Here is a 12,649-nt window from a genome sequence, read left to right as displayed (position 1 = left end):
ATTTTAGAAAATACGCTTGCGACACTGTAAGTCACTTCACCCAGTCCTCGAAAGGCGGGATCACAGCCATACAAATCATCGGAACACGAGCTTTGTCCAGCGGCAGGCTTCCGTTTGGCGAGGCCGGCCAATGGAAGAAGGGGCGTGGTTTCATGCCCCTTCTTTCTAACAAGAAATCTCGCCTGCGACCTAAAAACGAGACACAAAATAAATACAATATCGAGCACAAAACTGGCTTTCGCCAATTATTCCCGAAAATTGAGAATCCCGTGTTAAAACCAGACACAAAAAAACCTGCATAACAGGTTTAATTGATCCCGATTTAACCAAAGTAGAAACTGGGTGCCTGAGATTTGCCTACAGAAAATATGGAAACCTTATGCCCACCGCACAATCAGATTGCCTGACTAGGACTGCCAATACGTTACAGATGTACAAAGAAGCTAAGTATTGAAGGGTTTCACATGGAAATAGTACAAAGAAGCTAAGTATTGAAGGTTTCACATGGAAATTAATGTAATTGCTTCCGGAAACATTACAGATCGGCCTTAGTGGAAACGTTTATGGCATCAAGGGGAAACATTTTTAAAGGGTTCAGTGGGATACTGCTGACTCTCAGAGAGACGTTACAAATGGACACAGAAAGGATATTACTGGTGTCAAGGGACAGCAACACTGCTGGGCTGTGAGGACGAATGATAGGTTCCAGAGTCATTATTTGTGGGTTCATGGTTACGGTGACATTACCGTTGGGCTCTTGAGAATCTTACTGAAGAACTCAAGAATAACAATACTAATGCTGAGCGTACACTTTTTCAAAACCCAAACAAACTAATAGGTACAGTTAACTTCTCACCTATCAAATTTGGCACGAAGAGGAAGATGTTTTCCTCCTCCATGGTGGCAGATGTTACAAACGGCTATCCCTTTAAGAGAACATCTTTTGACGACACAGGAAGAATTACGTCAAAATGGAGCGTACCAATTCAGACACTAACCAGGGAGGGGGTTTATTTTATAACTCCTTGTCGCACGTTCGCGTAGTAGATTTAACGGTAAATTAATTGCGACATCTGCTGGTAGACAGGTGTCAGGTGACAACAGGGCGAGCCGCGGCGTATTTTTTTACCGCAGAGAACAAGTACAGCGCTAACTCCCCGACAAGAGAATATGTGTGCTGCGGCTGTACGTCAGAAGTGACTTCACTTGAACTGAAACAGCAGCAAGCAGCTGAACGGCATATGTCGCCATCTTGGAAAGTCTCCCTTCGTTCTCTAATGTATTTCTGTGAGAATATATGCAGCTCAGTTTTATTGTTACTGTTTTATTAGACTCAGTTTACCAAATAATTCTAATTAGCTGATAAGAGTTCGTTCAGGTCTTTAGATTATATATCTGCCTTTCTTTTTTACATTATTGTTTATTTTTTTCTCTTCTACGTGCACCTACCGACAGTATTCTTCTCTAGTTCTCTGTAAAATCATTCCTTTCTTTTATCAAACAATTCTTTCTAACATATACTCCGAAGTAACGTACTGATAAATCGTTATCGGTGAGGGTGGGGGAATTTTGTGAGCGTCAATTAAGGAAGAATGAAACATGTACTAGGTTTCAAGAAGGCACGTTTCCGTTCTATTAAGAGATGGAGGCGATGATGATGCATTTCTTTCTTCATTTTATTATATAGCAGTTACTGTCAAAGAACATCTTTAATAAAAAAAAATAGACTTTGAACTTCATCCTCCACAACCATTTTTGCATGAGTTTATTTATTTATTTAATGCGATTTTATATAGCGCGAACATTACACGAAGGTGTCAGAGCGCTTTACAAAAGAACCAGTTGCGTTACATAAGGACTTTGGATTGCATGAGTTACATAAGAGATACAAACAGAACAAATTGCAAATGTACAAGTTGTAAAGTCATTCAAGGAAGAGGTATAAACTTTAAAAACACATAGGAATGGTAGTAAGTACTAAGGTCTACTACATATATTACTGGTTAGAGTTCTATGTATGCAAATAGTAAATTCACTTAAATAGGAACATAAAAAAAACATTACACAGTTTCATGCCACAAGATAGGTGGGGTAAAGAGCGGGGTAGCGGGGGAAGGGTGAAAAAAGAAACTTAAAGGGAAACTAAAAGTCTAGGTTAATGTCAGCAAAACCGGTTGGGGACCTGCAAACAAAAAGGCCAAAGTCGGGTTCATATTTTGCAATAAAATCGTTTTGGACAAGGAAAGGGTTAGGGGGGTACAAGGCGCCGTCCAGGGTCACGCATTGTCCAGTAAGTCCATTTACGCCAGAAATACTGTCAAGATGGAGGATCTAGGTTAAAGACCACAACGATAACACTATAAAATGGCGGTGTTGCTGTTTGGTGAGAAACCAATCGGAAAAGGCACAATGGAAAAATCAACCCCATGGAGCAGGATTGTATGGGAGTGGCGGCCCCACGAACAGGCAGGAGGAAGGCTGGAGAATGCCGGTCAGTCCCCGGTCCCTACGGGCAAAGACACTCGGGCCCCAGAGCAGCGTTACCTCCGCTCAACACGCCATGCTGGAAGGAGAGGTCTGCTCAGAAGCCGGGCAGCAGCCCCGGATAAAAGGGGGGCAAGGCGGCCGCGGGGTAGGGAGTGGGGGTCCACAAGCAAGAAAAGCAACTTTGATTGCTCCGGGCAGCAGCACAGCAGCACAGCAGCACCCACGCTGGACAATTCTCTGCTGATCCGGAATGCTAAGCGTGAAGCCAGGGGACTGCGAGTCCGGAAGGCAGGCGACAGCCAGAGGGCATAGTCCCCAGCCCATCTCCTCAACAGCTGCCAGGGCAGCCCAGCTAGGCATTGGCCGCGTTGAAATGGATCTGCGATCGACGGAGACCCCACCAAACATCAGAAGAGCACCAGGCATCAGCTGCACAGAAATTGGCATCGCCGTAGGCCGAACCTCGGAGGTCAGATGGAGGGCTGGGAGGACAGTGCCAAAGCGGCCAGTCCGGCTGGGTAGAAAGTTTGTCAGAAGTTGCAGACGCCGGTTTCGAAACCCAGGTGCGTATGTATATGGTCAAGGAGGGGAGTGGATTTGAGAGGATTTAGCCAAAAAGGCAGTCCATAGCAAGATAGATACACATATATATATATATATATATATATATATCCACAGACAGTTGTCCTTTAGTCATAAAACAACACGTTGAGGCCCATGCTTGCTTCTTAGTGAAATTTTATTCTGGCACAATCACCCGACTTGTTCACAAGCAGCGGACGCTGCGAAACACGGCGGGTGATTGTGCCGGAATAAAATTTCACTAAGGAGCAAGCATGGGCCTCAGCGTGTTGTTTTATGACTAAAGGACAACTGTCTGTGGATTGATTGGGGGTTGGCGAACCCCGCTGTGGACCTTCGACCTTCGTGTTCAAGTAGGTGCTGGTTGTTTCTTCCCTGAAGGGGTTTGGATATATATATATATATCTTGAAGACTTCACGGCACAGCGGCTTTGTAGTTTCTACAAAAAAATAGAGCACGGACCACAGATGAGTGCGCAGAATCTAGTTTATTGACGCCAAACTCTGTCGGCCATTACGCGTTTTGGCTCCTGGGAGCCTTGATCACATGACACGTAAGTTAGTCACCTGTCTGGTTTTATACCATTTAAAACATTTTTTTCCCAAAACAGTGTTAAAGTGACAGTGCATTTTGTAAACAATCACCAATTTGTAATACAAAAATAGGGCAAGACATCAATCTGGTTAAGTTTTTTGGTTACATGCTATGTACAATGTATGCAGTCATTAGACATTCATTATTTGTCTAAATCGTGGTTTGAATACCTCAATGATTTGTCAGTGACTGCATACCTTGGTAGTACCACTTAGAATTTTCAGTGTGTTTCTACTTGTGCAAAACATGTTTTTTCACATCCCTTCCATGTTTTGAGGTAAAAACGATTTTAAAATCCATTAAAATCTGATGGATAGGATGCCACGTCAGTAATCACGGTATAATACCAAAATTCATTTGACCTCCTTGATTCTCAGTCAAGTGTTTTGTGCAAAACAGATGCAGTAAAATACAGTGCAATATGGGTTTATACAAATAAATAGACCTTAATATATCATAAAACCTATTGGAGAGAATTGAAATAGAATCTGTGCAAAACCGGGTTTAAATACCCATACATCCACTTGGAATTTAATGAAATAACTCCTTTAGGATATCTTGCAAATTGATGGTTAATAAATAAATATGTAAACATACCAAATAGATCATTGCTGGACATCAAGTTTGTTTTTCTAAAATGTTGCCGTCTAAAAATCATTCTATAAAATGCCAATCAACATAAATATTAATTCATCTCATCCGTTATATGTAAAGTTATATTGCTGATACTGGGTCACTTGCTCTTGCTTTTGCATATTAAAGTATAGCTGTATCTCTTAACCTCTCTAGTTGGTCCCAAGTGCTAGTGCAATAACCCCTACTGAATCGACAAAAGCCTCTGTCATTAGTAGTGTGAATTAAAGTGAGATCAAATTTATTAAAAAAAGGGATTTAAAAACAAGATAAAAGCCTTTATCTTGAAATGGACTCTTCAATTTTACAGTGAGGTAAATGATATATTGTATTGATAAACATTGCAATACCCATCTAATAGAACCAGTGAGGTTATCATCAATTTCAATACAACATGCATGGTATTATGTATTCAGGAACCCAGATAAAACATCCCAAATAAAAACAAGGATATGTGAGTGAATAAATACATGAGTATATAAAATCAGAGCAGACTAAAAAGTACTATAAAGGTAATGTGTTTGTATGTTTCTTTGTTTTTACAAGCATGTGTACAAATCTTCAGTAACATTAAGCCCGTTGGGGCTCTTGGAATCCAGTTCTAAAATATATCTGGTTTCCAATTTGTGTAGGGTTCTCTCTCTGTTGCCCCCTCTTTTGTTAAAAGGTACACAGTCAATTATATAGTACTTCAAATGTTTCGGGTCCGCTTGATGGAATTCATTAAAGTGTCGGGCGACGGGGTACACCAGGTCTTGGTTCTTAATAGCTCTGATATGTTGTAAAATCTTCTTATGCCCCTGCAGCTTGGTACTTCCCACATACCGAAGCCCACAGGGGCACTCGAGGATATACACAACAAACTCAGTTTTGCATGACAGAGACTTATTGATTTTATGGTCACCACCCCAAAATGCAGTTTTAACGGTAGTGGTATTAATGCCATGCTTACAGGCTTTACAGGTTTTACATCTGTAGAAACCTTTTCTTTGGCTTAACCAGTTCCCCTTAGGTTGGTCTACCGGATTGTTTCCCACCAACCTGTTTTTCATATTGGGGGCCCGTCTGTTGGTGATCAAGAGTCTCGGGGGTAATGTGTGACCCAGTACCGGATCATTTTTGACCAAAGGCCAATATCTTTGGATGATACGATTAATTTCTTTGTGTTGATTGCTGTACCACACAATCATTCTGAATTAATTGCTGGATTGATCTGGGGTTCTTACTGATTGTACAGCAGTATCAGTACTGGTGCCAGGACCTAACCCTGGTGTTATTAGTTTTAACAATTTATCTCTGTTGGCTGCTTTGCTTTTAGAAATGGCAGCGTCAATGCATTTTGCAGTGTACCCTCGTTCAAGAAACCTGTGTTTGCTTTCTAGTTGGGCTCTTTGCAATTCACTGTCAGTACTACAGATACACTTTAATCGTATCATTTCTCCATACGGGATGCTCTGGATGAGGTGTTTTGGATGTAGACTGGTTGCATGTAGGACTGAATTTACAGCGGTTGGTGTCCTGTGTATTTTGGTCTCAATCTTACCCCTCTCTATATATGCCTCCACATCTAGAAAGAGAACCCTCTCTGCACTGATGTCTGAAGTGAACTGCAAATTGATATCATTGTGGTTTAATTCATCAATAAATGATATTGCTTCTGTTTCCGAACCATGCCAAATTACCAACAGATCATCTATATACCTCCACCAATAGTTCACATTTTGACTGAGGGTATTAGCGTACTTTCTATGTAGGACCAGTTCCTCCCACCATCCCATGTGGAGACAGGCATAACTGGGGAAGAAACTGGCCCCCATAGCGACCCCCCGCAACTGTTGGTACAAAACATGTTGGGATAAAAAGATGTTATTGTGAAGGCAGAAATCAATCAAATCAATGATCATTTTGTTGTGATTTTTATGTGCAATAGGTCTTTGTCCCAGATAGTAGTCGACTTCCCTCAGACCGTCCTCGTGGCTGATGCTTGTATAAAGAGCGGTTATGTCCATTGTTATCAATAGATAATCACATTGCCACTCAAAGTTGTGCATCTTGGCTAGAAAATCGCCAGTGTCCTTTAAGTATGAGGGGAGTTTCTGGACAAAATCCTCCAAGAAATGATCTATGTATTGCGGCGTGTGTTCCGTTAAGCTGTTGTTAGCGGAAATGATGAGACGTCCTGGGGGTTTGCTGGGGTCCTTATGTAACTTGGGTATGAAGTAAAGAACAGGCATCGTCAGTGAATTGTTCCTCAGAAACAGATATTCGTCTTTACTGATCAAACCCAACCCCTTCCAGGCCATCAATTTTGTGTAGAAGTTCTCATACTTTGCCTTAAGCACCGATTGACCACATCTACGGTAACATTCCTTGTCTGATAATTGGTTTAGGGCCTCTTTGATTTAGCCAGCTTTGCCCCCAAATTACCAGATTAGCGCCTTTATCAGCGTTCCGTATGATTATGTCCTTGTTGTTTGATAGTTTACTCATTAGCTGATGGTATTTACTTTCCTGCTTGTTTTTCTTACTTTTTTTGTTATTGTTGATCTTGTGATTTAGTTGTTTTAGTCCTGCGATGACCTGTTCGTATACATCAATGCCATCCCTGGGCATGATTGGGACAAAAGTTGAGCGAGGTTTGAATGTCTTTTTTTGCCTGGTACTTTCTGTCTTTTTATCAGTTTGCAATTCACGACTTCCACATTGTGATTCTGTTTGTGCCAGTGATTGCAGGTCTCTGAGAAGCGGCATGTCTCGGCTTGGGAGATCAAACAGAGGTGATGAATCTTCCAGAGGAGGTGAGTTTATAACTTCTGTGTTCTCAACATGACCAGATGCGTCTTTCAGAAGGTGATACTTTTTAAGTTTCAGTTTTCTTATGCCCTTAAATACATTCATTCTTGTTGCGGCATACTCAAAGGCACTTTCAGGAGAAAATGATAGACCTAACAACAGTAACTGTAACTCCGCCTGATTTAGAGTTATTGTGGATAGATTTGTTACTGTGATGTTGCTGAAGTTGGGTTGTTGCATGTTCGTTTGCGTGTTTACTTGCTGTTCCACCGGCGCGTTTGATAGCGCTTGGTGTACTCTCCTTTGCCTTGCCCTTCTCCTTTCTCGACGCTTGTGGGGGCTGGTTTTGTTTGTTGTTTTGTTTGGGCTCAATGCTTGGTTGCGCTCCTCTACTACAAAATGCAATTCCTCCACAAGTGAGATCGCGATTGGCACTCTCCTATCCCTGGTGTCCCCTTTAGTTTCGCTTTCTACTGCAGAGCTTAGTTCTGAGGTGGACGATTCAGCTTGTTTGGAGCCCCTCAATGCAGTTTTAGGGGCACCACTGAATTTGGAAATGTTCATGCTTCCGTATTTTTTTGCGAAAGTGATGGTACGCCCACACTCATAATCAGCCTTATCCCGGTGGTATTTGTATGTCTTCCGCTCTCATATTTTGTCCTCTTCCTTTTTCAATCGCTGTGTCATCTCATTTCTCAGTTTGTTGTCCTCATCGCTCTGTCCCATTGACTTTATTTCATCGTTTAGGGTATCGATTTGTTCCTGTAGTTTTTGGCGGTCGGCCTCAGCGTATTTGACCAACAATATCACCAGTCTTCTTGAAGACTCTAGATTCGTTTCAGCCATTCTTTCATCATCTGTGGATTGGGCGTTTCATAACTGGGCAAGCCTCTTGGTATTCGTCCGACAGGGCTGGCCTTAGGCATGTGCAAACTGTGCACCTGCACAGGGCCACCAAACCCCAGGGGCCTCCATGCCAATATATATCCTTAATATAATAATCCTCTGAGGATGGATACATATTTGCGTGGCGGCCCCTGGCAGGGATTTGGCGGCCTATGGCTCTGTTCCACTTCCTAACACCCTGACCCCCCTCCTGAGCTCCGGGGGGCTCTGCCCCGACCCCCTCTTCCGGGGCCCCCTACCTACGCTCCCTGCCCAGGGCCACCATGAGCCTAGAGCCGCCCCTGCGTCCGACATCTAGATATCGTTGGAGGGAGCGTCCCTCCCACCACTTGCTCTGTTCGCTCTTCAATAGCTTTTCTAGGGTTCGATATTTATCACGGAGCGTTGTGTTCTTGGCTCCGATTGCTGCATTCTGGGTAATGTAGTTAGTTGGCGGCGCGTTTGTGTCATTAAACATTTCTGCTGCAGCAGGCTCACGGTCTCTTAATGTGTCGGCCGACATTGTTTGGAGATCCTTTAATATTCATTTTATCTCTGACCACGAAACCTAAGCACGCTTTCAATGTGGAAATGCCCGGTCGTTAGTCAAAGTCTTTGGCACACCCTTTACCCAGCGTATGCACGTTGTTTATAGTCCTACATTCAGCTTCCGACAGCTTTCCCCGGGTCCGCCGACTCGAGTCTGTTGCCTTGCTTACTCCCTAGGGATCTGCTTTGTGTATCTATGCTGGGGGGCTGGACACGTTGAAATCCTCCTGGATTTGTAGCACAGTTGATGTCCATTACCAGACGATGTCCTCTTTGTGTGCCACCAGCCCAGAACGTCAAAGGGGGGTCCGTGTGCAACCGGAGAAGACAAAAACCGGTTTTGAATATCTTGAAGACTCCATGGCACAGCGGCTTTGTAGTTTCAACAGAAAATGGAGCACCGACCACGGATGAGTGTGCAGAATCTAGTTTATTGTCTCCAAACTCTGTCGGCCATTACGCGCTTCGGCTCCAGGGAGCATGATCACATGACACGTAAGTTAGTTACCTGACTGGTTTTACACCATTTTTTTTTCTTTTTTTTCCCAAAACAGTGTTAAAGTGACAGTGCATTTTATAAACAATCACCACTTTGTAATACAAAAATAGTGCAAGACATCAATCTGGTTGAGTTTTTCGGTTACATGCTATGTACAATGTATGCAGTCATTAGACATTCATTCTTTGTCTAAATCGTGGTTTGAATACCTCAATGATTTGTTCAGTGACTGCATACCTTGGTAGTAACACTTAGAATTTTCAGTGTGTTTCTACTTGTGCAAAAAATGTTTTTTTCACATCCCTTCCATGTTTTGAGGTAAAAACAACGATTTTAAAATCCATTAAAATCTGATGGATAGGATGCCACGTCAGTAATCACGGTATAAATACCAGAAATTAATTTGACCTTCTTGATTCTCAGTCAAGTGTTTCGTGCAAAACAGATACAGTAAAATACAGTGCAATATGGGTTCATACAAATAAATAGACCTTAAAATACCATAAAATCTATTGGAGAGAATAGAAATAGAATCTGTGCAAAACCGGGTTTAAATACCCATACATCCACTTAGAATTTAATAAAATAACTCCTTTAGGATATCTTGCGGCTTGATGTCCAATAAATAAATAAATAAATATGTAAACATACCTAATAGATCATTGCTAGACATCAAATTTGTTTTTCTAAAATTTTGACGTCTAAAAATCATTCTATAAAATGCCAATCAACATAAATATTAATTCATGTCATCCGTTATATGTAAAGTTATATTGCTGATACTGGGTCTCTTGCCCTTGCTTTTGCATATTAAAGTATAGCTGTATCTCTTAACCTTTCTAGTTGGTCCCAAGTGCTAGTGCAATAACCCCTACTTAATCGACAAAAGCCTCTGTCGTTAGTAGTGTGAATTAAAGTGAGATCAAATTTATAAAAAAGGGATTTAAAAACAAGATAAAAGACTATCTTGATATGGACTCTTCGATTTTACAGTGAGGTAAATTATATATTGTATCGTTAAACATTGCAATACCCATCTAATAGAACTTGTGATGTTATCATCATTTTCATTACAACATGCATGGTATTATGTATTCAGGAACCCAGATAAAACATCCCAGATAAAAACAAGGATATGTTAGTGAATAAATACATGAGTATATAAAATCAGAGCAGACTAAAAAGTACTATAAAGGTAATGTGTTTGTATGTTTCTTTGTTTTTACAAGCATGTGTACAAATCTTCAGTAACATTAAGCCCGTTGGGGCTCATGGAATTCAGTTATAAAATATATCTGTTTTCCAGTTTGCGTAGTGTTATCTCTCTGTTGCCTCCTCTTTTGTTAAAAGGTACACAGTTGATTATATAGTACTTCAAAAGTATCGGTCCGCTTGATGGAATTCATTAAAGTGTCGGGCGACGGGGTACACCGGGTCTTGGTTCTTAATAGCTCTGATATGTTGTAAAATCCTCCTATGCCCCTGCAGCTTGGTAATTCCCACATACCGAAGCCCACAGGGGCACTCGAGGATATACACAACAAACTCAGTTTTGCACAACAGAGACTTATTGATCTTATGGTCACCACCCCCAAATGCAGTTTTAACCGTAGTGGTATTAATGCCATGCTGACAAGCTTTACAGGTTTTACATTTGTAGAAACCTTTATTTTGGCTTAACCAGTACCCCTTAGGTTGATCTACTGGATTGTTTACCACCAACCTGTCTTTCATATCTGGGGCCCGTCTGTTGGTGATCGAGAGACTCGGGGGTAATGTGTGACCCAGTACCGGAACATTTTTGACCAAAGGCCAATTTCTTTGGATGATACGTTTAATTTCTTTGTGTTTGCTGTACCCAATAATCATTCTGAATTTATTGCTGGATTGATCTGTGGTTCTTAATGGTTGTACAGCAGTATCAGTACTGGTGTCAGGACCTAACCCTGGTGTTATTAGTTTTATCAATTTATCTCTGTTGGCTGCATTGTTTTTAGAAATGGCAGCGTCAATGCATTTTGCAGTGTACCCTCGTTCAAGAAATCTGCGTTTGCTTTCTAGTTGGGCTCTTTGCAATTCACTGTCAGTACTACAGATACACTTTAATCGTATCATTTCCCTATAGGGATGTCTTTATGAGGTGTTTTGAATGTAGACTGGTTGCATGTAGGACTGAATTTACAGCCGTTGGTTTCCTGTGTATTTTGGTTTCAATCCTACCCCTCTCTATATATACCTCCACATCTAGAAAGAGAACCCTCTCTGCACTGATGTCTGAAGTGAACTGCAAATTGATATCATTGTGGTTAAATTCATCAATAAATGATATTGCTTCTGTTTCCGAACTATGCCAAATTACAAACAGATCATCTATATACCTCTACCAACATTTCACATTTTGACAGAGGGTATTAGCGTACTTTCTATGTAGGACCAGTTCCTCCCACCAGCCCATGTGGAGACAGGCATAGCTGGGGAAGAAGCTGTTCCCATAGCGACCTCCCGCAACTATTGGTACAAAACATGTTGGAATAAAAAGATGTTATTGTGAAAGCAGAAATCAATCATATCAATGATCATTTTATTGTGATTTTTATGTGCAATAGGTCTTTGTCCCAGGTAGTATTCGACTGCCCTCAGACCGTCCTTGTGGCTGATGCTCGTATAAAGAGCGGTTATGTCCATTGTTATCAATAGACAATCACTTTGCCACTCAAAGTTGTGTATCTTGGCTAGCTTAGTTATAAAATCACTATTACAAGTATACTGTTTTCGATACAGTCATTCATACAATCACTGAGTCTTATGTATACTTATTTATAAACAACAACTTTCACATACACTGCCTTTTATATTTCTACTTTGTTCGACATGTATCATTGAGAAATATATTTACTCATCACCACACCCATAAAGTGATTCACTCACCCAAACAAGTGATTCCATGTGCAGTCTTAACCTCATATACCTACTACATCAACTTTTTACACATCTTTGGACAGTCACACATCTCCCACCCAAATACACACACAATTACTATCCCATAATTAATAACTGATATAGACGTTCACATAGCTAGTAACCAACTTATGTAGTAGTTTACACAACAAGAGATAGAGTGATACAGGTATTCACACAGTTTAATCAGTATCCCATATATTTAGTGAGACACTTTAAATTAGTCACTTAGACAGTCAATCACAGTGCTACTGAATCCTCCATCTAGACACTTATACATTCACTCAGTCTTCAATGCAGATTGTTATATATATATATATATATAAGTCCAAAGATTACCTCAGTGGGGCATCCATCGTCTCGTGGGGGTGGCGCGCTGCCGGTGAGGTGTCCGGTAGTTTTAATATGCAAAGCAAAACGGCGTCCCAAGCGCGCACTCAGGCACAGCAATAACCACACCAACAAATCGGGTCTGCCAACAAGTAGGGTTTATTCACGCCATAAGCCCTACGTGACGCGTTTCGCACTCCGTGAGTGCTTGTTCACACAATAGTCCTCAAAACAATTGCTGTATTTACCATGTGTGCATACTAAACATCAAAGATGGACTCACACGCCTAACCTTGGTATTGGAGGCGCCATCTTTCAATGGGTTTACCTGAATGGTA

General features: G+C 41.3%; 1 protein-coding gene across 1 annotated transcript in view; it reads right to left on the bottom strand.

The window, feature by feature from the left end:
* CDIPT (CDP-diacylglycerol--inositol 3-phosphatidyltransferase) overlaps positions 1-1,038 on the bottom strand; it is a 104,958-nt gene extending 103,920 nt beyond the window's left edge. Inside the window, exon 1 of the mRNA XM_086932117.1 lies at positions 857-1,038. Coding sequence (XP_086788243.1) covers positions 857-899 — 43 coding nt within the window. The 5' untranslated portion in view covers positions 900-1,038. The remainder of the gene's footprint in view (positions 1-856) is intronic.
* Between the last annotated feature and the right edge of the window lie 11,611 nt (positions 1,039-12,649).

Source organism: Lissotriton vulgaris, chromosome 7 (genome assembly GCF_964263255.1).
Source record: "Lissotriton vulgaris chromosome 7, aLisVul1.2, whole genome shotgun sequence".
Lineage (NCBI taxonomy): Eukaryota > Metazoa > Chordata > Amphibia > Caudata > Salamandridae > Lissotriton > Lissotriton vulgaris.
Note: the sequence above shows the minus strand (reverse complement) of the source record. Positions and strands in the feature narration are given on the sequence as shown.